At 39.2% G+C, this 26,042-nt stretch overlaps 2 protein-coding genes across 4 annotated transcripts; both read right to left on the bottom strand.

Annotated features, from left to right (window-relative positions):
• Nucleotides 1-3,915: 3,915 nt before the first annotated feature.
• LOC114921454 (myoD family inhibitor domain-containing protein 2-like) lies at nucleotides 3,916-9,261 on the bottom strand. Of its 2 annotated transcripts, none has more exons than XM_065961394.1 (4): nucleotides 9,118-9,261; nucleotides 8,892-8,970; nucleotides 8,235-8,483; nucleotides 3,916-5,248 (listed from the first exon to the last, which is right to left on the bottom strand). In XM_065961394.1, exons 1-4 carry the CDS (start codon nucleotides 9,250-9,252, stop codon nucleotides 4,983-4,985), a joined length of 729 nt encoding a protein of 242 aa, XP_065817466.1. In that variant the 5' UTR covers nucleotides 9,253-9,261; the 3' UTR covers nucleotides 3,916-4,982. The 2 variants fall into 2 exon arrangements, with proteins under 2 accessions (XP_065817466.1, XP_029137290.1); XM_029281457.2 differs by having other exon boundaries at nucleotides 3,925-5,248; nucleotides 9,159-9,227.
• A 1,628-nt stretch (nucleotides 9,262-10,889) lies between these two features.
• Nucleotides 10,890-25,403, bottom strand: LOC109999985 (forkhead box protein P1-B). Of its 2 annotated transcripts, XM_065960841.1 has the most exons (16): nucleotides 25,284-25,403; nucleotides 22,678-22,818; nucleotides 18,238-18,375; nucleotides 18,035-18,124; nucleotides 16,771-16,891; nucleotides 15,893-15,998; nucleotides 15,663-15,770; nucleotides 15,074-15,161; nucleotides 14,610-14,687; nucleotides 14,303-14,498; nucleotides 14,131-14,207; nucleotides 13,834-13,935; nucleotides 13,556-13,683; nucleotides 12,299-12,353; nucleotides 11,921-12,087; nucleotides 10,890-11,791 (listed from the first exon to the last, which is right to left on the bottom strand). In XM_065960841.1, the coding sequence occupies exons 2-16, from the start codon at nucleotides 22,801-22,803 to the stop codon at nucleotides 11,629-11,631; spliced, it is 1,743 nt and encodes a 580-aa protein (XP_065816913.1). In that variant the 5' UTR covers nucleotides 22,804-22,818; nucleotides 25,284-25,403; the 3' UTR covers nucleotides 10,890-11,628. The 2 variants fall into 2 exon arrangements, with proteins under 2 accessions (XP_065816913.1, XP_065816914.1); XM_065960842.1 differs by lacking the exons at nucleotides 22,678-22,818; nucleotides 25,284-25,403 and adding an exon at nucleotides 21,337-21,490.
• Between the last annotated feature and the right edge of the window lie 639 nt (nucleotides 25,404-26,042).

Genomic DNA, 26,042 nt, shown 5'->3' with positions numbered 1-26,042 from the left:
GAGATTGACCTTTCTTTCAATGTATCTAGCTCCGTGAAATGGCGAAGTGGAGCAACGTCGAGCTTCTCACCGACGAGGATACCAACACTGTCTGTCTCGATGTTGTTGGGAGGGTTGATGCCTTGCTCAGAGACACCTTGGCAGTACTCAGGAAGTGACATGGCACCTCTCCCATATTCCAAGCTTTGGTTTGCAGGGACTCAGACTTTGTTTGACAATAAAGAGCAATCGATCAATGTGAACACTAGTGTGCCGATTTGTAATTGTGGAAATACTGTTTGTTTTTTTTTCAGGTACAGGCAGATCCCAGTCTCACCTCCTCCAGTGGTTCAAACTGTAGTATTGTTGTTGCTGATAAGACTGTTATCCTGTTTTGATCAGAGTTATCAAACCATCCTGCTGCTTCTTCACTTTGGTCATCTCAGTAAGTTCCCCTCATCTCTGAACAAGTGAAACATACTACTATATTTGAGTACGTACTGATCTCTCTGGCCAAAAATTCAGTAGTTTTATCAGACCAGTCTTCTCTTCAGTCCCACAATGCAAAGCGCCAGGTCAAAGCTTGATAAGACTGACAGCAATGGCTATCTTCAAGAGAAAATAAATACACAAAGCAGACAATTTAAGCAGCTATGGCAATCTCTACTCCTCTGTATACCTATTGTATACCTCTGTATTGCACTATATTATATTATACTACATTATATTATATAACTGCACTCTGCATTACTGTGGTACAACACTGCCTCTCTTCTCTGCTGTTTACATTACTTGCTGCTATTTATTTATCATACCAAGTCACTTTAATCATCACTTGTCACTTTATCTTGTCATTCTCTTCAAATACTGTCTCAATTCTCAACTCCCCCCAGTTAACTTCAACATTCATTTTTGTACTGTATATACCCCCTGTTTTTATTTTTTATTTTTATTTATCTTATCTATTCTGTTTAATGTGTATTTGAGCTTTCTTGTCTGTGCTGCTGTAACGCCCAAATTTCCCCTCTGGGGATCAATAAAGTACTATCCTATCCTATCCTATTGAAAAAATATTTGTATTAATGAATTTAACTGATTCTATAGGATTCTGTTACCGATGACTAAGTCACATACTTTGCATTTCAGAAACTGATGTGGATGTCATTGATATTTGCCTGGACGGACAGTTTTTGGTGGTCTGTGAAAGAAATGGAAACCTTCATTTGATCTTCTATATCCCTGTGATGGCCAGAGCCACACAGGGGAAATATCACTCACCTCATTAGTTGTTCACCAGCACATGTTTATTTAGCAGTCTACAATACAAACAGCTCACACACTTGATTTATTGTATTATATTATTATAACCACTATGTAAGTTCCCCTGTTATCTCATTGTGTTAGGTCTGTTTTTTTGAGTTTATATTAAGTTGACCTCTTTTATAGGCCTAGTTCTTATAATTTGGTTTGTTCCTCACCTCCTGCAACTAATCAGCTGGAGATGATCAACCTCGGGCAGGGCTGCTGGTCTGGGTGATTCATTCTGCTGACTACAAGTTGATGGTGTGACTTGTATGTTGTGTTTTCAGTGTTTGGAAGAGCAGTGCTTAGCTTGTTGGGCAGAATTAATTTAAAAGCTGTAACCAGCGTAACAGTGAAGCGTAGGGGTTCTCTGCCATTTTCTTTAACCCATTTTCTCCTGTTTTGTGGTGAGTCAGGGAGTTTAGTATTTTGATTTTGTTTCTCTCAGGTAAGACAGCTTTTATTTCAAGTCAGAGTGTTTTTTTGTTTTTTTTTAAACTTATTTGGCCTTGGGAGAACCCTAACGTTTATTGGTTCCAGCTAGGTGTTTTTCTTTGTTCTTAGTTTCACTTTGTTAGTACATTTTTCTTATTTTGTATGAACTATTTTATTTTACTCAACGACGGTCTGTGTGGGAATTGTTTTTGGGTAATATTCTGTTTATTGTAAATAAACCTTTGTAAATCTTTACTTTTAAAAGCTTTCGCAGTATCTTATCTTTCAGTTAGTTATTTCACAAATGTATGTTACTACTTTAGACATAATAAGGTCGTAATCATTAAGTCCCATTGGGACACTGACTTTAAGGGGGGGGTGGGGAGGGTGATGGTCACTGCCTTAGTCAGGCTATTACTAAATTGATTCTGTCCCCCTGGTTCTTCAGGAGTTGGATGGTCCAATCTAGAGCACCTGGGCCTGTTGCTTGCAGGGCATAAAAGCCCGACCCTAGGGTGGCTCTTCCCTCTCTCTCTCTCTCTCTCTCTCTCTATCTCTCTCTCTTGCCACACATTCACATTCATTCCATGGTTGTTTGCGTTATATGGTTGTTGGTGCGTTGTGCTAATAAATCATTGTTACCTCAATTTAAGTTGTTTTTTCTCATATTTGTCATGGCCATGGAGCCAGGTTATGACACAAGGGAACTGACTTTATGTCTACTCTGCTGAAACAGATGTACCAGTTACTGGGTATCAGGAGCCTCAGGACCACACCATATTATCCTCAAATGGATGGGTTAACAGAGCGCTTTAACCAGACCCTGAAAAAGATGCTCCAGATGTTTGTAAACCACACTGGTACAGACTGGGATCAATGGCTGCCCTACCTCCTCTTTGCATACAGAGAAGTACCTCAATCCTCCACTGCTTTTTATGGATGGATGATAGTAACGTCAGTGTTTCCTAATTCCTAATCAATAGCTCGAGTTAACAGCAGTTATTTCCACTCTACTTTCATTTGAAGATTATTCAGGTTAAGAAAATAACCAGTGTAAGAAATACACATCTTCTTTGGTGAAGTAGGCTATGTTGTTTGGGACACAAAACCTACTTTTATATTTATTGACATCTTACCTAGTAAACTTTCACCCTCGTCAATTAAAATGTTTATTTTCCATCACCTGTTGTCATTAATGGTTTTAAGCTCTTGCCTTTAGAGTATTGCTGTCTAAGAGCATTAATGTATTTTGTGCTAGAAGTCCTGACTGTATATACAGTTGTGCATGCTGTAGGTCTGGTTATAAGGAAAACGTTTGGGCTCACAGGAAATACTATGCTGAGGTTTCTGTACTGCTCTGAAGAGAAAATCACATTTTGTGTTCACACTATATCATAAAATGCCCATTGTTCCACAAATGTTCATCTTCTCTCTCCAGGTGCAATCATAAAACATTTAAAACCATCCCCTGCCAACCCTGGGCCACTTCTGCTCCCTGCACTGTTTGGTATTGTTTGTTCTGTTACACTACTTATTTGTATTTATTTATAAGAAATATTAGAGTTATTATCATTTCATTAATTTTTGTTTAGAAGTTCTTATTTATTTTTAAAATAAATAAATTCTGTTAAATATAAAGATGTATGCCAGTTTTCTTTAAGTCTATGAATATTGTCTTTGGTGGTCAAACTGTCTGCAATATAAGCCTAGGGCACCAAAATGGTTAGGGCCAGCTTTGTGTCTATAACTTGAAGGTCACATATTATGCAAAATACACTTTACCCTGATTTTCTTACTCTAATATGTGTCCCTAATCTACAAACCATCAGTTATTAGAAAAGTAAATCCTTTTCTTTTGCCTGCTCCACAGGCGTTACTGCAGCTACGTCTTTGTTCTGCCCTCTGAGTCTACCTTCTCACAGCAAACAATTGAGCATGGAGCGAGAAAGTCCACACAAAGAGCCACATCCTCTTTCGGAGAGGGGCGGGGTCAGACACAGCTCATTTACATTTAAAGCTACAGACACAGAAACGGCCTGTTCTGAGCAGTCACTGGATATGCTAACATCCGCAGATTTATTGGTCGAGCTCTGGATGATAATGCAATTCAATTTGCAGCCTTTGTATGCAACTGACATATAACCACGGTCTGAAGTAAACTTAGTCTTTTATCTGTTTCAAGGAAGCTCGGGGGCGCTGATTGCCTGACGCCATGGTTACTGTAGGTGGTGCCCCGTGTTCAGGTCCGACCTTTGGCTCCTTTCCCCCATGTCTTAACTACTCACACGTTCCTACTCTATCTACGGTCCTTTCTAAATAAAGGCAAAAACCCCAATGATAAATCTTTTGTTTTAAAGGTAGCTTTATTGGGCAAAAGAGTGTTGACGGATGTTTTTATTGTCTAATAAAATCTTCTTGCCCCTGTTTTGTGATAAGACTAGTCCTTAGAGACCAGGCTGAGTGCAGCCTCTAACAGGCCGCTCAGGGACCAGCTGATCTACTATCAGCAGCGCCCTCCGGTGGTTGAAATACACCATGAGTGAAATGTTGATGTTGACCATCTCCACAACAGGCAACTCTGGGATCACTGCGCTTAACATCACACTGCATTCATTTTTATTAGACATAATGTAACAGCTGTATCAAAATGATTTGAATATGTTAAAGCAATAGAATAGTTTCTCATAAAAAAAAAGCCTCACATGCATTACATGACTCTTTTTTTCATCTGAGCATCAGATAAGGTTTACGTCGTAATCAGTTCACCTTTAGGAGGACCAGACAACTTTGTTATTTGAAAGCATTGGGTGAGATTTCCTAAATGTTCACAGCCTTATAAATTATGCGTTTGGAAGTGATACCAGTACAGGATGCTCGTGGAGAGGTAATGGTCTTCTCACAATGACATGGCCATCACCACAATGCATTGCTGTCCCATCTTCCCCCTTTAGAGTACAGAAAGTTTTCACTTCTCTGGTAGTGTAAATGTAGCTGACACATAATAACAAGCAACTCTAGACTATTTCAAGGGGGGAGGGGTGGGGGGGTTAATCTGCTTTAATAGCACAAGCTATTGATCATGTGAATTTCAACATGAGGCCTTGATAAAAAACCTTTGTAATGCAGGAAACTGATCACACACATGTGAATAAGATGAAAAAGTAATGCTGTTTGTGGAGCATTCAAGTCTTTAAGTTGTTTTTTTTTTTTTTAAAGGGAACTCATTGTGTTTTCAGGTCAGAGTTGGAAGACAGAAAAGGGATTTGTCAGCGGTAGCACACCTCTGATATCTCCATGGCCAGCTCTATGAGTTCTCCTGCATCCTGGCAGCAGCCGCAGAAGTTACAGTCCAGCTCCATCTTACAAGAGCAGCAATCGCTCCCCTGCTGGTCGCGCTCACTGGACGCCTTGATGTATTTGTATGAGGGGAAACAGCGGCTCACGGCCCTCTCACATGTATCCGGTAACAGGACCATTATTAACTCGTGGAAACGACAATGCAGACAGGCGAGGAGAAGCGCGGCGCAGTCATCTGGTGGTATTGACAAAGAGGAAGAAAGGAGGAGCACATCAAAAGAAAATATTATGCAAATTACACAAAGTAAAGAACTTGCTAAGCCTTGAAAGATTACTGAACAGTTCAGTGGGTAAAGGTTAAGTGACTCTTAATTCATAAAAACTAGACCCAACTAGAAAGAAACAAAAAAAACCCATAAAAAGACACAAATGGATATAATATATAGCACACAGAAACAAGACTTAAATGAAGATAAATAAATAGAACGACCACAAAGACAAAGGTAAGAAAAGTGACAACTAAAAGAAACAAAGAGACATACGATTGACACAGAATAACCGAAGAACAATATACAACAACCACATAGAGACACAGAACAACCCAAAATACACAAAATGCCATCAAAAAGACTCAATACAACAACAAAAAGACTCTAAATGACCGCACAGAGACAAGGAACAACCAAAAAACACTAAAAGAGAAACCCTCTGGTATGACGCTGGACATTTTTGGGAGGGAGCAGTTTTCACTCATTTGTCAATCATTTTGGTTGTTTTACTGTATATGGCATGAAGAAGTTTTTTTTTTACACATTTTAGAGTTGCACTTTCAATTATTCTTATGGGTCTATAATACAGTTTGTACAAATTCACGAGACGTTGAGACCATTAAGGACAAAAATGTCCTCTTCCAAAACTATTCATAAAAACATACACTGTATATTTTAAATCTTTTAATCAACTTCATTCCTGATCAAAACAACCAAACATTTAAACATTTTTTGTATTTTAGCAATTCAAATTCCAGTTTGATTACATGATGTCACTGTTGTTTTTTTATGGAAAAAAAAGCAAACACACACAAAAAAGTCATTTTCATATACTCACTGATCGGCTCGTGGACTGTTTTTTGAATCACAGCCTTGGAAGTGTCAAAGATTAGCAACAACATTGATGTTGATGAATCCATTCAAGGACAAAATGTCTCATTTAGTCCCATTAAAACCACATTATTCAATCTCACAGACATTACAGAAAATAACAATGCACTCTGTAATGTCAGTGTTTCATTTTAGATAAATGAGTCACTTTTACTGTATACCACCACATGGTGCCATTTTCCCATTGTTAGCCTGTACATGAAGTGCTTGTCATTTCATCATTTCTGTGCCTGCTGTATTATGACTCTGACAGGCGCTGGAATAAATGTATGTAACTCAAATGATTGCATGGGTGTCGGTGTTGTGTCAGCTGAGTAATGTGTCTGTTTCTGTTTTTATGTTACTGTGCATGGTATGTACAGTGTGTTTGTGTGTGTGTGTGTGTGTGTGTGTGTGTGTGTGTGTGTGTGTACAGAGACAGAAATGTATATTTAGTTTACTGCAAGTCGCAATTTTCACATGCTCTCTCTCTCTCTCTCTCTCTCTCACACACACAAACACACACACAAACACAGACACTTTCACTCATTCATTCATTCATTCATGTAAGCATGAGACAGGGGCAGGCGTGTTCTTGTGGCATTTTCTTTTTTTCATTCGTGCTGTTTCATGTGTCTTTGAAGTCGACAGATAATAAGTGAGCTTGACCCAGCTTGATCTTATTGTGGAACTTCAAAGTCCTTTGATAACATCTCTTTAGCACTCTGCCTTACACAGTCATACATGCACTCCTCCAAGTAAATAAAAACATGGGCCCCTGCTCATGCTGCACTTCAAAGAGGTGACGGCGGAGAAAACAAAAACAAGGGTTAGTGTGTTTATGCACCTGGCCAAAGCCAAAGCTATAATAATGGTCGATGTCTCAGCCTTACGCTGGTTTGTGCTTCTCAGTGCTGTCGATCCCTACTGGCAGAAAGCCCAGTCATACAGGAGGAGGCTTTACTTTACTTGGACGAGTTGGGGAAATCCCTGGTGTCTGCGGAAATCATGCGGAGACCCTTTCCACCCCCCCACCCCCCCCATTCCATTCCATTTGTAGGTTTTATGGACCCATAAAACCAATTAGTAAGAGTGATTATAAATATTTGTAGTTAAATGCTTCTCAGTGTTATGAGTGTCTCATAACAGAGACTTTGAGTGTTCACTGCTGCTCACATTTTTGCTAAACGCTAAATAAATGTTGACAATAATTGTTTCAGTGAAAGTGGAAAATAATTCTTATTGTTGTCTTACCACCGAGAAATGAAGAATTTCATGCGTAGGCTTATAATGGGATAATGGCACCATGGGGTGGTATACATGTGATAATGACACAGTTAGAGTTTGTTCCCCAAAAGGAAACACTGACATCATAAAATGTATTTTAATATTCTGTAATGGCTGTGAAAAATAGAAAGTGTTTAAATGGGACATTTTTGTCTATTTGGGGCGGTCAATTTTAAATCTGACACTGCACAAAAACTAATAATGCATCAACAATAATGCTGTTGCTAATCTTTGACATATTCAAGACTGTGATATAAAAAAAAAAATCCCCCAGCCCCACATCATTGAGCATATGGAAAATAACTTAATAATAATAACAGTGACATCATGCAGTCAAACTGGCATTTAAAGGGTTAAAATCCCCCAAATGTTTAAATATATGGTAGTCTTGATCAAGACTAAGGTGGATTTAACCCCAATAAGTGAGGAAAGATATTTATATATTTAATATTTTCATGAATAGTTTTGGAAATAGACATTTATGTCCCTAAAAGCGGGTCGTACATTTGAATGATACCAGAGGGTTAAGAAAAACAACAACCATAAAGAGAGAAAAATGATGATCACAAAGACACAAAATACAAACAAAAAGAGTCTAAATCATCACAGCGACCACAGAGACATTCCATAGCTTAGCATAACTAACTAAAACCTTGAATTATAACACTCTGCACCACACCAGACATATATTAAAACTCTGGTAAACATGTTTTTCAGTGACTAATATTACAATTTCAGGGCTTCTGTGTTTCACATCACATCAACACTTCTGCTTTCAGATGTGTCAAACAATACCTGCAGAGTCTGGCAGGTAGGAATCATCCGAGGAAAAAGGGCTGCTGCTGTTTTTAAACTTGTCGGAGCACGTGGAGAAGCTGGATCCACCCCATTCACTGCCCCCCAGGGGATCATGGGAGCTGGGATCTGTGTCTGGGAGCTTCTCCAGTTCTTGCTCTGAGATGGTGCTCAGTCTGCGGACCCCGCTGACAGACTTGCCCCTCATCTTTCGAGACGGACCGCCCGTCACTGGCTCGGGGGTGCTTCCTTTGAAAGAACAACATCCCACGATTTTTGGTGCACAGAGTTACTGTTACATAAATGAATTGCTGTTTCGGCACTAAGTCTCTAACAGACAAGTTTGAGCCAGTGTTAATTATTCAGTGCACCATTAACATGCAGAATGTCAGGGAGGTGAGACTTGGAGTGTATAATGGAGGAGAGATTATTGATTTGCAAGCTTTTATTTGGATCTCGTTTCCTGAATTGAATCTGGCCCGAGGAAAATATATACTGTGTGAAAATACACTCTCCCACTTACATTTGGCATGCAGCACATCTATAAATCAACCCCAAGTTTTGACTTTCTCACTTCTATTCTAGGTGCTACTAACAATAACTCTGTCAAAGCAGCTTTTAGCCAGAACTGACATGAAGTAAACAACAACTACCTACCATCTGACACATGGTTCTCTGTCTTCTCACGCTCGACACAATCCTCATCATCGACAGGGGGCTTTTTGGGAGTTGTCATCTTATGCAAAATAAAATGGATAAAACACACACAGTCAGATAATAATAACTGAATTCAAGAACGATGCATATTTTTAGAAGCAGCCCTTTTTTTTCGTGCTAAGTTTAAGAGTCATGCAAGTTTCTTCCGTTCTTACGAAACACTTACTCTCTCATGAATTCTGCCAAGTAATGCACTTTGAAGATTACCTGTGTGTACTTGTTCAATATCCAACAGAGTAATCCGTAGCATCCGCAGCTGTGATGCCCTCTGAGCCGGAGCTTCAGCACCTCCCATCGTCATGCACACACCCAGCCACACTGTGAGCACACTCCACATAGATCAATACTCGCCACTCAGGAAGCACAACTACAAATCTGTGCTGGCATAATGCATGGAAGATTCATTCAATTATGGCATTATATCAATATAAAAGGTCAAGCCAGGCCTCTTATCAAACACCTGGAGATGGCATGACAGACTACTCAAATAGGGATCCTAACGCAGCAGTGGTTAGTTTGGCACACCACACATTTCAGACAGTACAAGGGTGAAGTTATCAGATTTATAAAATGGACATGCCGCAATACCACAGTGGGACATCTGCCACCCAGTCCATTTGTTTCATTCCATTAAGAAATAAGTCCAAACAGCACCCAGACAATTCCTTCTTATGAAACAGTGATAAATGGTAATTCGACTAAATCACACAACATTTAGAATGCATCTACAAGAAAGCTCAACAGCTTAGCGACGCTCTCCTAAAATGTCTCGTCTCCTTTTTTATTGCACTTTATCCTGGGAATACCGGTTACTGTATTTTGGCTATGAAACAGTACATTTTGCTCCTGTTATTTCCATTTCCATCTATATTAAAAAGGAAATAATCTTCAGAAAAGGTAAAGGGGTAATAATGGATTTGAAGTGTCTAAAAATGTTAATTCTTGTTGGTGTTTTTTGTTTTGGATTTTGAACATTTAAAAAAATCAGAGAATCAAAAAAGACCGAGTACTTTGAGTTTGCTGTTGTATCTTTCATCGCTAGAAGTACGCTGATTTAGGAGGATGAAAAGTTTAAACACCAAACAGGACATTTTAATAACAGTAAAACCGGTCACTTATTACATCAATCCTCACATTTAACATTGTTTCCTGGTACAACTTTCTCACTGAAAAATGCAATTTAAAAAAAAACTAACTGGAATGTGCAGCTAAAACCACCACGGGCACCTGAACCCAACTGTCAGAACTTGACCTGCATGCAGCAGAAAGGAAAGCAGTCTGCATCACTGAGGACCTTTAACATCCCCTTCACCACTCGTGTCAGCTGCTCCCCCTCAGGCAGACGTTTCAGAGCAGGCCTACCATACCACGAAAAAGAAAACGTACAGAAACTCTTTTATTCCCACTGAAATATACATTTTACACAAGGACAGATAAACGAGTGTCACTATGATACTTGCATTGAATTGCTGTTTTTAGTTTGTCTATGTATATTATATCTGTTCTTATGAAATAAACCATGAATAAATACATTTGATTTTTATGGGTCTAATGGGTGTGAATATTTGTGTCACTTCAGCCTTTAACCTCGGGTCCTTTTCTGTCACGAAAGGTGTTTTCAGACCAAACTGTTCTCAGGAACTATCCACTATGGAGTTCACTGAGAACTACACACCATAGGGACTATTTTTTTCTGTCTGCATTCACACCACTAAGGTACCAACTCTGAAGCAGGAGCTAAAAGGTTCCTCTAAACAGGGTTCTGGGAACTGAAATAGTTCGTAGTACATGTGGTGCAGAATCAATAAAAAAGGGGGGGAAAGTTCAAACAGCTTCTAGAAAGTTCCTGTGGTCTGAAAAAAAGCCCTTATGTGATAGACAATACAGTTTGTTTTTTTTAAATCTTTGAATCTTGAAATCAATGACACACACAGTGTACACATTTATCATGAGGAATTTATTTGTCATAGAGATGCATTGGTTTACAATAATGGTAAATCTGTATTATCTACTCTTACGAGCTCATTTAAGAGCAGATTCAGCGATGTTCATGTAAGGGTGAAAAAGACCGACAGCTTTATAGAAACGACGTAATCTTTCGATCAAATGGTTATACCTTCAGTACAAATATATCAGATCATGTTGGCAGTGAAAATTTCATTTTTTAAAGCAATATCCTTATTTTCCCACAACATTTCGTTTTAAAATAATTTGACAACTATAATAAAATCAACTCATGTGGCCCCAACATAGCAAAAAGGAGCTTTTTTGAATGGAGGAAACTGTCTCATTGTGAAGTGCTAACTATCCGTGTTCCCTTTCCTTTGGCTTCTCTGCTCATCATGGTCCTTTTGTGTACAGAGATATATATATATATATATATATATATATATATATATATATATATATATATATATATTTTAAAAAAATTAACAGACAGTTTCATCAATGTGTTTCTGTGATTTCACTCTACTGTACAGACAGAATTTAGAGCTAGATTAAGAACAAAACAAAACAAAAAAAGAAATTCAGATAAATACAGTGAAAAAAATTCCCTAGGAAGAGTGTTTGGTTACGTAGATGAAGCAGTTTTTTGTTTTTTTTGTTTTTTTTGGAATATAAAGTCACACAGAATGTGAGTGAAGCGGCCTGTCAGTGGAGAGCTCAGACCTCACGGTCAGAGAGAAGGCACGCGGTCGAAATGAAGGCTGGGCCTCTGCGGGCTGCCGTCTTCTTCATCTCGGCTCATGTCCGGACTGTGGCCGTGCTCGTCCGTGCTCTCTGGAGACTCGTACGGGTAATTCTCACATATCTCCTCGTCCTCCTGCTCCTCTTTAATGCTGATGAATATGCAGGAAGAAAAAAAAAAACATTATTAGGATTATTGATCACATAACTACATAACTATGAATCACAGCTGAGGCTCATATTGAAAAATGGAACATATAAGCTCTGGAGCGAACACTCACAAAGCTTGCGGAGGGGACTGTGTTGCGCTGCTATCACTTTGGTATCCTGATCCATTAGCGAGGGCGCCGTTCATCTGCTCTTGGAGAACATGAGGCAGGGAGTGCAGCGAGATGCAGCCCATGGAGGCCGGGCTGTACAGAGAGTTGTTGACGTCTAGACCACCACTCTGCAAAATTCATTCTCGGTTATTCTATTTATTATTATTATTATTATTATGCATAAACACATAACAGTAGCTGTGGCACATTTCTGATTACTGCTATACATAACACAGGAGCATCCCTTAGCTCTGTGTCTACACTGCAACAACAGCATTTATCATTTCAATTGAATGGAAACATAATCTAATAAGAGCTCAAATATCAGGTGAGCCTTACCTGATGGGCAGACCCGGCTAAACTCTGGCGGTTCTGTGAGTTCTTCAGAGGAGATCTATGAGGAAAAAAAAGCCAGATTAGAAAATAAATACCTGAAAGACCTGATAGAAGCTCTATACCTCACGACAATGTTGTAACTTTGTGTCCATATCTTCTAAATGGATCATGAACTGTTCTAAATGCTTTCTTTTCTAATGTGCAGGTTGGACTAGCGGTTAGGTTGTGCGCCATGCGTACAGAGGCAGTAGTCCTCAAAGCAGGTGGCCAAGGTTCGACTCAGACACTGCATGTCATTCCCCAATCTCTCCTTTCCTGATTCCCTACTCTATCTATCCACTCTCTTTTCTCTCCAATAAAGGCTTAAAAAAGATACAAAATAAACCCTAAAAAAAAAAAAATGTGCTTAGCCTTCAGAGATGCATATACATGATGCAGTCATTGGGTATTTGTTTACAGGGCACTCTTTCCCAGCAGGTCAGACACAAACCTTTAAACGTTTGCATGAGATTGTGTTTTTATACAATTCTTTGAGCGAACATATGTTTCACCAGTTCTTTAGCTACAGCTGTAAATGTATGCCAGCCTCATTTCAGCTGAAAAATCATCAGTCATCAAAGTTAACAACAAACATGAAAACACCCTGCCTTTTGATTCTCCTGCCTGAAATCTTGGACCAAATCTGTCAAAAGAAAAATAATATGACGAATTTCCAAAGGTAAATTTGATCATTGTTCACTTAACTTAACGTGCCCAAGAATTGAAAATTTAAGGGGTGGGTTCTACAAACAGCCGGATGCCCTCAAATACCCGGCACAAGCAGCTGCCAACATAAACACTGCACCTCTTATTCTGTTTGTTTAATAAGATACACACGGTTTAGACGTTTGAGTCATCATGGTTAGACATGACAAAGGAATAAGAAACAATGATGAGGCCTTTTCGACCACAGGCTTAGAGCGAGGTTTTACAGTTCAGGGCGGTGTGGTATTTCTAGGTTTTTGCCTTGCAGTCTTGCACTTCTTTAAAAAATAAATATTTTAAACTCGGTGCTTCATTTTGTTCCCAAAGACGTCCTTTTGCTAGTGTCAACATGCCACATAAACACGCTGAGACTCGGCCTTAGAAGCTCTTTACTTGCTTACAGTAAACATCGTGTTTACTTATCAGGTGGAGCTAAAAGGTCAGAAATGGTAGCCTTCTTCCGAGATCTGGTGATACCTGCACGTGATTCTGACGACATGCACAAGGCACACTTACCCGTTACCAGCCGTCTTCTGGGGTCTTCTTCTGTGGAACTCGATCTCGTCTACCGTCCACACAGCCCCCTTAACATTCTCCAAACGTACAAAGCATTTATGGAGGCTGAGGTTGTGTCTGACGGCATTCTGAAAGATGACAAAGAATAAAGTTAGGCTTAATTTACACACTTTGTTAAATGAAAATTAGTGACATTTGATAGTTTCCACAGGTGTAAAGACCTTTTCTCTTCCATGTAGAAATAATCAAAGACATGGATTATTTCAAAGAGTACATACCTTCCATGTAGCTGCGTTGCGTCTGAAGTATGCAAAGTTTCTTGTGAACCAGTTGTAGATTTCATTTAGTGTCAGCTGATTGCGAGGTGATTCAAATATTGCCTAAAAAAAAAAGGAAGTCCAGGAGAGTTTTAGAGAAACTAGAAGTTAAGCAATTGAAAAAGTGGCTCTGCTCCATTTCAGTGATAGTGACATGCTTCCATCCATTCTCATGCAAAACATGTGAATTTCTCTTCTCAACCATACATGAATATGTCTGTGGATGTTTAAAAAAAAAGGAGGGAAGGAGGACATTACCTGTCTTATGAGAGAAGCGTAAGTAAACGGAGGTCTAACTTCTGTGCCCAAGTAGAACTCCTTGTTATCAATAATGTCTGTGGGAAGACATGAGGAACATATAAATATATACATATAAATGAGCATAAACAGAATTCAGCTTTATACATGATGTCACTTGTGTCATTGTTACCTTGGCTCACAGAGCGGCTGTACCGCCTCCGTACGGGTGTTCCTGTGAACATGCTGTTGGGAGTGAGGACTGAAGGGGATTCAGAGAGCGGCGTCAGGGGTGTTGACGGTGCTGTGGCACTCTGAGAGAGGCTCATAGGAGGAGGGCCTTTGGGCAATGTTGCCTGGGAGAAGGATACATTAGATACCAGATTCACCTGAAAAACAACAACAACAACAAAGCACTTAAGTCAGGAAAGTATCAGGGCAGCTATGGGCCAAAACAATATTTACTTTAATTGAAGGAAGCAGCTAAAGCAGGTACTTACAGGCTGAGCTGCGGGTTTGGGTTCAGAGGACTTAAGATGAGCCATCATAGCTTGCAGTCGTTCCTTGTCCTTTTTCAGCTGTGTTCAGACGAGAGGACGGAAATAGAAGTTGAGAGTTGGGTGAATTCACAGCTTGTGTTACACGATGAAATGACACTTGGTGTTGGAACTGCTTCTTTTCTGGGATCCTGAAAAGTGTAATTATCTAAAGACCCATCACTTCTCTTTTTGGGTTTTGGCTGTGAAAACACATCACCGTAGCTAACACTGAAAAAGACGTCACTCAAGGTCTTTTATTTGCAAGTTGTTCCTTTTCTTTTCTGTTTATTCGTTTTAAAACATGACTTGATGCCACTGCTCTGAGCAACGGTTTAGTTATAATTGTAAAGGTAAGCAGCTGTTGTCCCTTTCATGTTTCTGATTTAGAAAAGAAACTGGACATAGAAAATCAATTGAATGTGTACCTGGAGCTCCAGCTGCTGAACCACTTGCATCTGCACACGACACTGAGCTGTACTCTTGTCGTCCAGAATGTGTTCACTGTTCAGATGTCTGCAGACAACAACAACAACAACAATCAAAATCAGGACGTGCTTCGGAAAAGCTATGTGAGCTACAGGCTGAGAGTAGACATCATCAACATTTTTAAAGTGACTTAAAAACCACAAAGATGGGGTTAGTGCGTGCGCCCAATGTACAGAGGCTTAAGGCCTCGTGAGCAGGTGGCAAAGGTTTGAATCTGACCAGTGGCCCATCTTCCCGCATGTCATTACCCACTCTCTCTCTCCCCAGTTTCTCACTCTATCCTCTGTCTTATCTATACAATAAAGGCATAAAAAGCCCAAAATGTATTTAATACTTGTTTTTTTTCACCACACAGTTTTAAGACACAGAAATAGGAAATAAAATAGGACTTCAAGAGGACATTAAAAGAGGAAATACAATAAAAACATTTATTTTCTCAATATTTCCTAAACCTGCCGAGCATGGTACCTGTGAGTGAACATTAAATATGACACTGGCTTTTGAGGTATGCAAAGATTCACCACTCACTTGAGAAATGCCTGAAAGTCTCCAGAGACCGTCTCACAGCCGGGCCATTTACACATGCCATTTCCATACAGAGGGTGGCTGTTCTGCGTGCTTTCGTCATATGAACCACTGCAATGCGTAAAAAAAAAAAAAAAAAAAATCAATCATTAATGAAATATCTCAGTCAGCATTTTTGTAGTAGTAAAGGAATAGTGCACCAAAAATGAATGAAGTATGAACAGCTAAAGCACCTTTCTTTCCTCTTCAGGAGGTTGTGATGACCGTTGGTGCTCGATAGTTGACCAGAAGACTCTCTGGTGTCTACACCCACAGACAGGATGCTGCCGTTCTCACAGCCTGAAGTCACACACAAACATACACACAACAAATTCATTTTTTGTTTGCACGAGTCACTCTGTAATGTCAACCCAAATTAAGATATATTTTATTCATCCCGAGAGGGGAAATTCAATTTTACACTCTGTTGTTGAACATGCTACACACACATAGGCGGAAACACACACACGTGCACAAACAGGATCCTATGGACCCGCACTAATGGAGAGATGTCAGAGTGAGGGGGCTGCCCACAGCGGGCGCTCCTGAGCTGGTGGTGGGGGTCGGTGCCTTGCTCAAGGGCACCTTGGCAGCGATCAGGAAGTGAACTGGCACCTCTCCAGGTACCAGACCAATGTCCAGATTTTGTCAGGGCCCTCCAGTTCCCAAGCCTACAGACTAAGCTACAGCTGCCCCCCCCCCCCCCCCTTTAGCTTACGATAAAAAAAAACTGAAATTAAAGTTGCTTGGGAATTAAGGGGACTTCCATAAAAAATAAAAAAATCTGTTTAATAAAATAATTAGTGCAATAAATTCTAAATTCATAAAGGTTGTTTTAAAGATCTAAAAGAGTCATTCATTTTAATGGAAATCTTTGGAGAATAGAGTTTGCAGTGTGCTTATTTTATTTAACCAACTTCTCATCCGTACGACTTGGACAATATCATCTATTCATGGCTTGTTGCCTCGCCACAATGTTGACCTAAAAATGAAAATACTGTCAAACACACACACACACACACACACACACACACACACACACACACAGAAAAAGGACTGTCACGCAGCATACCTGGGGCGTTTGCAGGGCTGGTGGGAAGCACAGACAGCAGTCCTTGCCTCTGTAGGTTGAAGAGGTGTTGCTGCTGCACCTGAAGGAGCTGCTGCTGGATTGAAATCTGCTGAGCTGTCAGCTGTGACGAGAGAGATAAAGCAATGTCTTTCAGTAAATATCCCTCTTTGACTACAGTAGATAGCATACATTGTTCTAGGTTAAGTGTAGAGTGACATTCAGTTAAGAAAACATCAGCTAAGTTGTTTTCTTTCTACAAAGAAGTAATAGAGAAAGCTGTTAATGACCAATTGAGATCACACTGGACACGCTTGGAAAGGGTGAAAATGTGACACGCACAATGTCCCACCTCATTGAGCAATTACAAAGTCAGAAGCTGCCGATCCCTAAGCTTACAAATTTAATGACAGCGGATAATGTTGTTAGCTATTCAAAGAAGACAAACCATCTGAAACTCGGATTCTGCTAGTTTTTTTTATCACGATAGTCTCTGCAGGTCCAACACTCATGGGAAGCAGTAGAAGACATTTTGTCATGCTATTTTGGTAGCATCCAACAGACGCCATCAGAAGAAATGCCCTTCTGCTCGCATCTAACTGGACAAAAATGTAAGACAATAAATTATTTAAAACACCCAAAGCTGCCTCCTTTAGAAACTCTGCTTACTGACGGTGGTGTTTTGAACACCACTGGGCTAGCAGGGATTAATGATGTCATACTGTCCACCATAAATACTTGTAAACAACTTATTGTGACTTAACTGGACTGTGTTTTGGCCTTTTTTTGTTTTGTTTTACTCATGCACTCAAGTCTACGAGACAAGTTTGGTTCCTGGGTTGGGGAAATCTTTCTGAACAAAACTGAACACAACTTCTTAAGCCTAATTGGAAAAACTTCACTCATTAGCGCCTTCCACAGCTAGAAACACCTCGTGTGTAATCCAAGACGGTAGATGTTACAATTGCACCCTTAAGTGCTATTTTATGTGTTAGTGACACACTATGTCGATCCAAGAACTGGTTACGTTATCATCCGAGAAAACAACGGAAAACTTGGCATTTTGAAGGCGTGATTCCAGGGTGTGCAGTACAAGGAGCTGGATATTCTTATTGTTAGAATTTACTACAGAATGTTTTCATTGTTTCACAACTATTGACCCCTATCTGTCTCTGAAATATCATCCCTGTTGCGTAATAATTATTGCTGTAATTTTTACAGTATTCACTAAGAGATCAAAAATCATATCAGAATGAATTAAAGTTACCTCTTGGCTAACAATCCCAGCATTCTTCTGCTGCAGCAGCTGAATGTTTAGCTGCTCTTGCTGGTTCTTGAAAACCTCTTGAATTTGTTGCTGCAGAAATGTGGAAGAAACTCGGGTTAAGAAAATGTAAAAAATAAAAACAAAAAATAAAAACCTTGTGGTGAATGACAAACACACGACTCTTCTAAGATAAAATACATTACCTGGTGTAACATGAGTGCTTTCTGCTGCTGGAGCAGGGCTTGGAGCTGCTGTGGACTGAGGATCTGCTGCTGTGTGGTCGGCTGCAATTGTTGTGGGGCCTCTACGGGTGGGGTCATCATTGACAACGACACTGGAACCTGCATTGTTGAAAACAACACGTAAAAAGAATGGTTAAAAGTTGAAATCACCCCCAAACACAAATAACAAAAGTTCAAGAACAATAAACTGTTCTGGGATCAGTAACACATAGGTATTTTGCATGTGCTCTGTGTGCTCTGGAGCTTCTTGAATGTAATCTTTACAGACTTCTTTCCATTGTGGAAAATCAGTCCATTCACTGTTTACATGTAAATAAGAATCCATATCTTTGTATCAGGCTAACAGGATTAAAAGACACAGCCTTTTTTCTCCTGCAGTGACCTGACTTTGAGAAACAATGTTTATATTTAATAGAGCGTTTAACATTAACTTCAGCAGGAGCGCATTAGCAACATAAAGAACAAAAAGAAAAAGGTATAAAAAGGAGTAACATTAAAATGTAACAATTCACCCTTTAATTCAAAAATAATTGAAACAAAAGCTCCACTCAACTTGAAACTGAGATAAAGAGGTCTAAATCTGTTCTCACAGCTGCACAGTAGGTTATTTGTAACATTCAAACACGTCAACAGAGGAAAATCATGCGCTCTCTCTCTCTGTGCGGACGCTGCTATCTTACTGAATTGAAACATCTGAAGCTTAAGTAAACATTTTGGGGATGCAGTGTCATAATGACAAGCCTAATAATATGCCAGCCGTTTAAAATATGGTAGTAAGTACTTATAAAACATAGCTGACCAATCTTGGTCGTATCACTACACCTATAAAAGATAAAGAAATAAAGCCAGAGGGAAAGGTTTATGAAACTGTAAAAACAACAAATGCTGCGAATGATGTTGCTGTAAAAATGTCCACTAGTCAGATTATGTCAGTGCATGTCAACACATGATCCATTTCCCCGTCATGTTCTGTGCTCATGCAGATGTAGCTGGTGTACTTTAGACTCCAGTACATGGCCAATGACTTGTTCTGATATACAAACACATGTTGTGTCTATTACATGTCTATGCACAGCTGCAGGTTAACCATTATTTTCAGTATTGATTCATCCGTCTTTTGTTTTCTCTGTCTACCTGCTCTGTCTGTAAATGTCAGGAAACAGTTTCAAATATGGATTATGAAATAGAAAACACTAACTGCTGCCGGCCAGAAAATGTGTTTTGATGAACTGGATGGAGGATAAGCCATTGGCTGTGGACATTATGATAAAGGGAGTCTCCTTTAATTTGTCTTTGACCTGAAGAATTGACTCAGCAGGTGGCGAGAGGCCAGAACTCCTTACAATGGCCCACAAACACTTTTGCTTAAATCTTGCTGTGTGTGAATAATTTAACTCAATTTAGTTCTAATTCATGCATCACTGTATCACATATACATTGACCTCTATTTCATGTTTGTTTTAACCCTAAATGCGCCTTTAGGTAATCATAGTAAAAATATATGTGTTGCATTTCTGTATGTGAAAAATCAATAAAAACTGTTTGGAAGAAATAGAAGAGCTTTAAATTCTCACATTTGAAAAAGTGGAACCAGCATGTGTATGACATTATCGTTGTATTTTCTATCTTTTTACTGAATGAAATACATTAAATTATTTTTTTCATTTTGGTCTCCTTGAGTCAACAGTCATCTTTTCTCTGTCATGATTTTTTCCCCCACATTATTTGTCCTCTTGCTTTAATCAAATCTTATTTAACCTTCATGTAGTCTTCCTTTTGTGTCCTTACTGTTTGTGTTTCTTTTGTTTTCTGTTTATGCCGCCTTGGTTTGTGTGTCAAAGCACCTTTCAGACTCGGTTTTTAAAGATGCTATTAAATAAAAGTAACTATTCTTTCTTTATCACTCACAAAAATCATTGCAGCACTTCATACCCAAAGCCTCTTTCTCAAGTTTGAAAAAAAAAGAAAAAAGATCATAGCTACTTGCAGTTCTGCTTATTTGTTATTCTCAGTTCAGTGGTCAATCTAGCAAGCTGAACTTGGCTCTACTGCCACTGCAACGAAAATAGAAGCAAACAAAAACAACACCATCGGATGTCTCGGGGGAATTAGAACTCCATCCAAACAACAACAACAACCAGTACCACGAAAACAACAACAACAACAACAACAACATCCTCCGCTTGGCATGCAGCAATTACCGCACCATCCCCCACTCTCTCTGTCAAGCCCCACAGCTCAAGGGATGTTTACAGTAAACATAAACAGAGTCATCAAAATTGCATAGAGAAATAAATAATGAATAAAAAAGCATACAGAGCCTGTTTATGAAAACAGAACTTGAGATTCGTATTTTAATTAAGGTCTGAACCACAAACAAACATCTCTCTCTCTGAGGCAGGGTCTGTTTCGAATCGGGTAAACAAACTGACAGTGAATTTCACACAGGCTTTGGGCTAACAATAACAGACGCCTGCCTCCTGGTTTGTCCTTTCTTATGAAATTCAATGCTGCAGAGGTGGCCACCAAAGCAATGAAAACAGGTCTATCCCACAAACAGAGCCAGTTGGCCCCCTCTATTTTCCTGTGGACACCATCAACACAACAACAGCCTTTGACTAATCCCTGTTGCCATGGCAGCCAGCAAGTCCAAACATCTTCTGTTGTTGTTATTGTTGAAAGTCATACCAGTGAGAAGCTGAGTGTAAACACAGATCTGTTCCCGCAAGACTGGTCTTGTGAACTTTGAGATGACTGACAGCCAGTACGAACGCTGAAAAACTTGCAGAAAAACAAACACAATGTGCTTTCTTTCAGGAGATTTATTTCTAAAATACCCCGATGGGTGCGGTGCGAGAGAAGATTGACATTTGCTAAAACAAAAAAATATTTGGTTATTAACTCAGTTGAAGATTTGATAAGATGAGAGCCAAAAAGTACAACCTTAAAATGACTTCACTCCCATTGACACACACCCTATATAAGTAAGCACAATATTAAAAAGTGATTAAAAATAGCCTTCTCATCTCACAGAACAAATACAAAGATAATTAAACAAACCTGATAGCCTCCATTGAAAGTCTGCGTAGCTGCTGAAAAAACAAATGGTGCTCAGCAATGAGGTTCTGCCTGAAAGTCTAACTGAGCCTCGCTAACCTACATGATGTGAGCATAAACAAAACTAACAATATAACACTGATCCCTCCGCCCAGCAGGAGCTGTGCTCTCCCTCCCCTTCTAAACCTCAGCGCAAACCTCCCCCATCCCTGTGCTCCCCCTCAGCATAATAAATATACAACGCTGGAGAGTTTGGAGGCACAGGGAGTTTCAAAGTGAGAGGTTCATGGATACCTTTACAAATAAAAACTCAACTTGGCCATGTGGGAGTATGCTGCTCGCCCTGTGTCACTTTTATCATCTACCTGCGTAAGGGTATAAATAATCCAAAGAAGAATAATGATGTTTGATAACCACACCATAAACCTACATTTATCATAACTTACAGTGATTCACACTTCAGCTTTTTTTTTTTTTTTTAAAGGTTGCATCAGCTGCAAAAAATGTTTGTTCCATTGAGGGAAAATATTACAAATTTGCTTCCCAGAAGCTGTAACAAAATAACAGAACCTCCCTGAACAACAAAAAGAGCACTTTTTATGAAAACACCGTGATTCGCTTCAGAGCTTTTTGTTCCAACATCCTGAATAATGGTCTTACTACAGCATGTAGCTTTAGTCTAGAATAGCTTGCCTGTGTATGTACAGATTCTAAAAATCAAAAATAGTCAGAACATCTGTACAAATCTGTTCATGACCCGACTACACAAACCTAGGATCTTCAAGTTATTTATTTCACAACATATTCTTAGAATCTTCAGTCTTAAGTCATTCTGTCACATCAGCATTATGCTGTGAAAGAATAACAGAACAAACTTCCTTCAGAGCAGTAACAACGCAAGATGCAACTAAGCACTATTTTTTAAGCATCACTAAAACTACATTTTATTTTATTTTTATTAACCAATTCATCATCTTGTCAATGAAGTGTGGAATAATTCTAGATTTCTTATTTTCTGCTCCTTGTTTTTTAACACCAACAGTCCAAAGTGCATAACCCTCCTGGTTACTTTCCTGTATGAGTTTTTTTTTAAACAGGAGAAATTCATCATATGTGTAAAGATGAATTAAGGTTATGTTTACCATTTTTGCTTATAGAGTAATCAACCAATCAGCTGTCATTATAGCAGTACATTCATTTCATTTCAGGTTTAAATACCTTATTGTGTCAACACATATAGAATATACAAAGCCTCTTATGTTATTTCTACATGTGTAGTAAAAAAAGCGAGGCTTTTAAGACTAATGCTGGTGTGTTGCATGAGTGCAGCTGGAAGTGACTGACCCTGGGTGCCTCTGGAGGAGGAGTCTGGCTGCTCCTCAGTCGACTCTCATTCTCAGAGTTGTTCCCGTTCTCTGTGTGACTCGCTGGAATGGTGTGGCTTGTTGGTTCTGACCCAGACTCATGCATCTGGACTTCAGTGACCTGAGAGAGGAAACGATTATTAATGAAAACAGCTGGCTAAAGAAGAACAAAAAGAAACGCAGATAGCAGAAAACGGAAAACACTCATTTCTGGGTGTTTTGGACTTTTAGTCACAAGTGATTAGTGGTCCATTCTGTTCAAAATGTTATTTAATAGAGTCTGAAAAAGGCCTTATAATTTCAAAGACTTCTCTTTTTACTTGTGCTGAAAGAAAAAGCTGACGCACTAAAAGTTAAGAACTACCCTGTTATAGCTCGATCGTCCAAGACAAACATTCTCTTCTACAAGTGAGAGAGGAACATGCTAGGTCTATTTGTTGAATAAGCGAGTGCTGCCATGACTACTGTAAACACAGGGGCCCTGGGTCCGTGTTTATGTGCAAACATATCTTCCTTCTGGAACAATTTACCATTAACCAGGTGGTGCGATAAACGGCTGTGGCAGGTAGTACAATGCACAAGTAGGCTTTTATGTATACAGCTTGGGAGTGTTTGAGTCAAACGCTTGGCAGCATAAACAAAGGTAAATAAAAGTAGGCAAACAAATAATGTGAGCAGATGGAAACCTACACAGCAAGCCTCAAACGAATCAGGCCACATTGCCTCCAGGATAATATGATTATGTTTAGGGTTACTCGACTATCAAATTCACAAGCTGAAATCAAACAGCAAGGCCTCACTTAAACAACATCTGTAAGATGATCTGATTAGACCGTGTACATTCAGAAGAACTCTCGACCAAAACTGTTCCAGCAGTCAGATATAAATGAGTAATAGAGGAAGAAAAAAGCTCTACTCGTGGCCTTCTATTGGGCAGGACTAATAGATAACTACAAGTGGAAAGTTATGTCTAGGTGCCACAACATATTCATATGCCAGGCATATCACAGATGGGTAAAACTGATGTAATTCCTGCAATCTTAAACTAACCCTATCTTATCAAAACAGGTTTCCACTGTATTTGCTTTTGCTTTCAGGAGCAGGATTAGATCTGCAGACAAAGGGCAGTGTTTCCTGTAGACATTTTTGAAGATGTCAGGGGTGATTTTGGACATATAAACCAGGATGACTGACTGCTTGGTCCGTTCAACATAGTTTACCCTCAAACATTATTTCTAAAAAAAAAAACACATTTCTTCCAGATACTGCAGGATTAGATATGCTCGAGTAGTTGTGCGTCAAAGCAACTCATTTTGAGGTGAGCTGTGTAAAAAGAGCACAGTGAATTTTGACTTTATTTAAACTATTCTCACCACGGGGGAAACTCTCAAGGAGTGGGGGCCACCCCTCTTCAAAGAATGCAAAGGAAACCCTGCAAAGAGGCCTTTCCTTGTGAAAGAGTAAACAATATACACCCGCACCTCAGGTTGCCAAAGACAAAAGACGAGAAATGTAAATCATCAAATCCCCTCGGGTGAAGCAATTTAAATTTAAATCAGTGATGTTTAAATATGTGTATTACAGATGGAAACATTGCTGATTTTTTTTTTTGGAATTTATGTAATAAATACCCCCAATTATTAAAAAAAAAAAAAAAAAAAAGTAAAATAACATCACCATTTAATAGACAAACAAAGGCGGATAAAAAAAACTAACAGGACATCACCAACACTGTTACTTAAGTTCCTCATTATCAGGCCATGTATGAATATTACCTACAGCTACAATTATTAGGATTTGACCGCTTTCATAGTGGATCAATATTTTAGTTTGTGATGCACTCTCTTATTCGGTATAGTCTGATAAATCGTCCAAGGGAACACTACACATCTGCAGATATATAAATACTTCTATCATTACTAATGATAATATATATCATTAGTATTATTATTACCATCTGGAGCTGATTCAGCCCTTAAACGTCAGATTGATACTGTTGTTACCATCTATTTCCTTTTTCCCAAATTCAACATGTGGCAGATCGAGGGAGCTGGTTTCACCTCCACAGCCGACAATTCAACCCAAGAAATCAACACAGTCAACGTCATAATTTAACTATTGAACGGAGGTTATCTGTTACATTTTACTGTGTTTATTAAGGTAGTTGAAATGTCGTAAATTTAGCTTAGCGCGATATGAATGGAATCAATATCCGTTAACAGCAACCATTGCGGTCTCACGTTGGCGTGGAGGAGTTCTGCTCGCGTACAGACGGGTAAGGTATCAACACGGACAACATATGAGGTTTTAAGTTTGTTTTTAACCCGAGCTTATCATATTATGTTGTACATAACATGTTAGTTACACTGGTAAACATATTTCGACCAACCTTGCGGGTGGTATTCTAACAGTAAGGTTTCAACGAAAGCTAGCCTGCCCACCTATGCTGCTAGCAGGTTTAAGAAACGTTCATCTCCACCTCCTCTTCGTTTTGCAAAATAAATAATAATAACACAATTAACTCATAATTTAGTTTAATATCCATTTAACGAGTGTCATCGCGATATTGAACAAACGCGTACTCACCGAAATGTGAGGGGGCAGACAGTCTTTTGACTCGGGGTGGTGTCTGGAGAATGAACCTCGAAGCGGCACCAGTACCTTCCTTGGTAGCGAGCTAGCCACAAGTTGCTAACAGTGGGCGTGGCTAATGTAAAAGTAAACAATGGTGACGTCACGTCCACACGAGAGACTGTTACGGACCTTACAGACCCAAGACAGTAAAAGGAGAAGACTTTATGTCCCCTAAGAGAGCCTACGGATTTTTTTTTTTTGTTTTGATTTTGCTGTATCATATTTTAAGAACATTTAAACATGTATGGCGTGCACACGGAAACATTTGTGTTCTTAAAAATTAACTTCTGACAATAACTTAATGACATGAATTTCCTGGATTTAAAAGGCATTTAATCCATACAAGTCTGTTTTCAGGTGAAAATGTGGTCAGTGTTAGTGTCGGATTTTTATGAACTACGTTTATGTCAGTGCTTTGATGCAACCACAAGGGGTCACATTTTTCCTTCTTGCAGTCATGAAATGGTGCCTTGACTCCTGTAAGATGTGAGCCTTGTGTCTTTGCATCATACATAAATTGGTGTAAAAATGTACAGTATCTTTGTCCCAAAGGTCATTCAATAACTTGCAATCATTTCAGTTGTAAAATGAGATTTATTCTTATGAAAATTAGCCCATTTCTATTACACACAAACATACTGCAAAAAAACCTATTTGGTAGAAAGGAAGAAAACACAATTCCATACACAACTTGGAATCTGACATCAGCGC

Source organism: Labrus bergylta, chromosome 12 (genome assembly GCF_963930695.1).
Source record: "Labrus bergylta chromosome 12, fLabBer1.1, whole genome shotgun sequence".
In the NCBI taxonomy this organism is placed as follows: domain Eukaryota; kingdom Metazoa; phylum Chordata; class Actinopteri; order Labriformes; family Labridae; genus Labrus; species Labrus bergylta.
The sequence above is the reverse complement of the archived record's forward strand: the minus strand, read 5'-3'. Positions and strand labels throughout refer to the sequence as shown.

What these genes read in the sequence shown, in the direction of transcription:
- LOC114921454 (XM_065961394.1), bottom strand. Translation starts at nt 9,252, where the DNA reads ATGACGATGGGAGGTGCTGAAGCTCCGGCTCAGAGGGCATCACAGCTG. An exon ending in AGAGAACCATGTGTCAGATG is followed by an intron (nt 8,484 to 8,891) that starts GTAGGTAGTTGT and finishes GTTCTTTCAAAG; the next exon opens with GAAGCACCCCCGAGCCAGTG. An exon ending in CTACCTGCCAGACTCTGCAG is followed by an intron (nt 5,249 to 8,234) that starts GTATTGTTTGAC and finishes CAATACCACCAG; the next exon opens with ATGACTGCGCCGCGCTTCTC.
- LOC109999985 (XM_065960841.1), bottom strand. Translation starts at nt 22,803, where the DNA reads ATGCATGAGTCTGGGTCAGAACCAACAAGCCACACCATTCCAGCGAGT. An exon ending in CTCCTGAAGAGGAAAGAAAG is followed by an intron (nt 15,771 to 15,892) that starts GTGCTTTAGCTG and finishes TACGCATTGCAG; the next exon opens with TGGTTCATATGACGAAAGCA. An exon ending in CCAAACCCGCAGCTCAGCCT is followed by an intron (nt 14,499 to 14,609) that starts GTAAGTACCTGC and finishes GTTGTTTTTCAG; the next exon opens with GTGAATCTGGTATCTAATGT.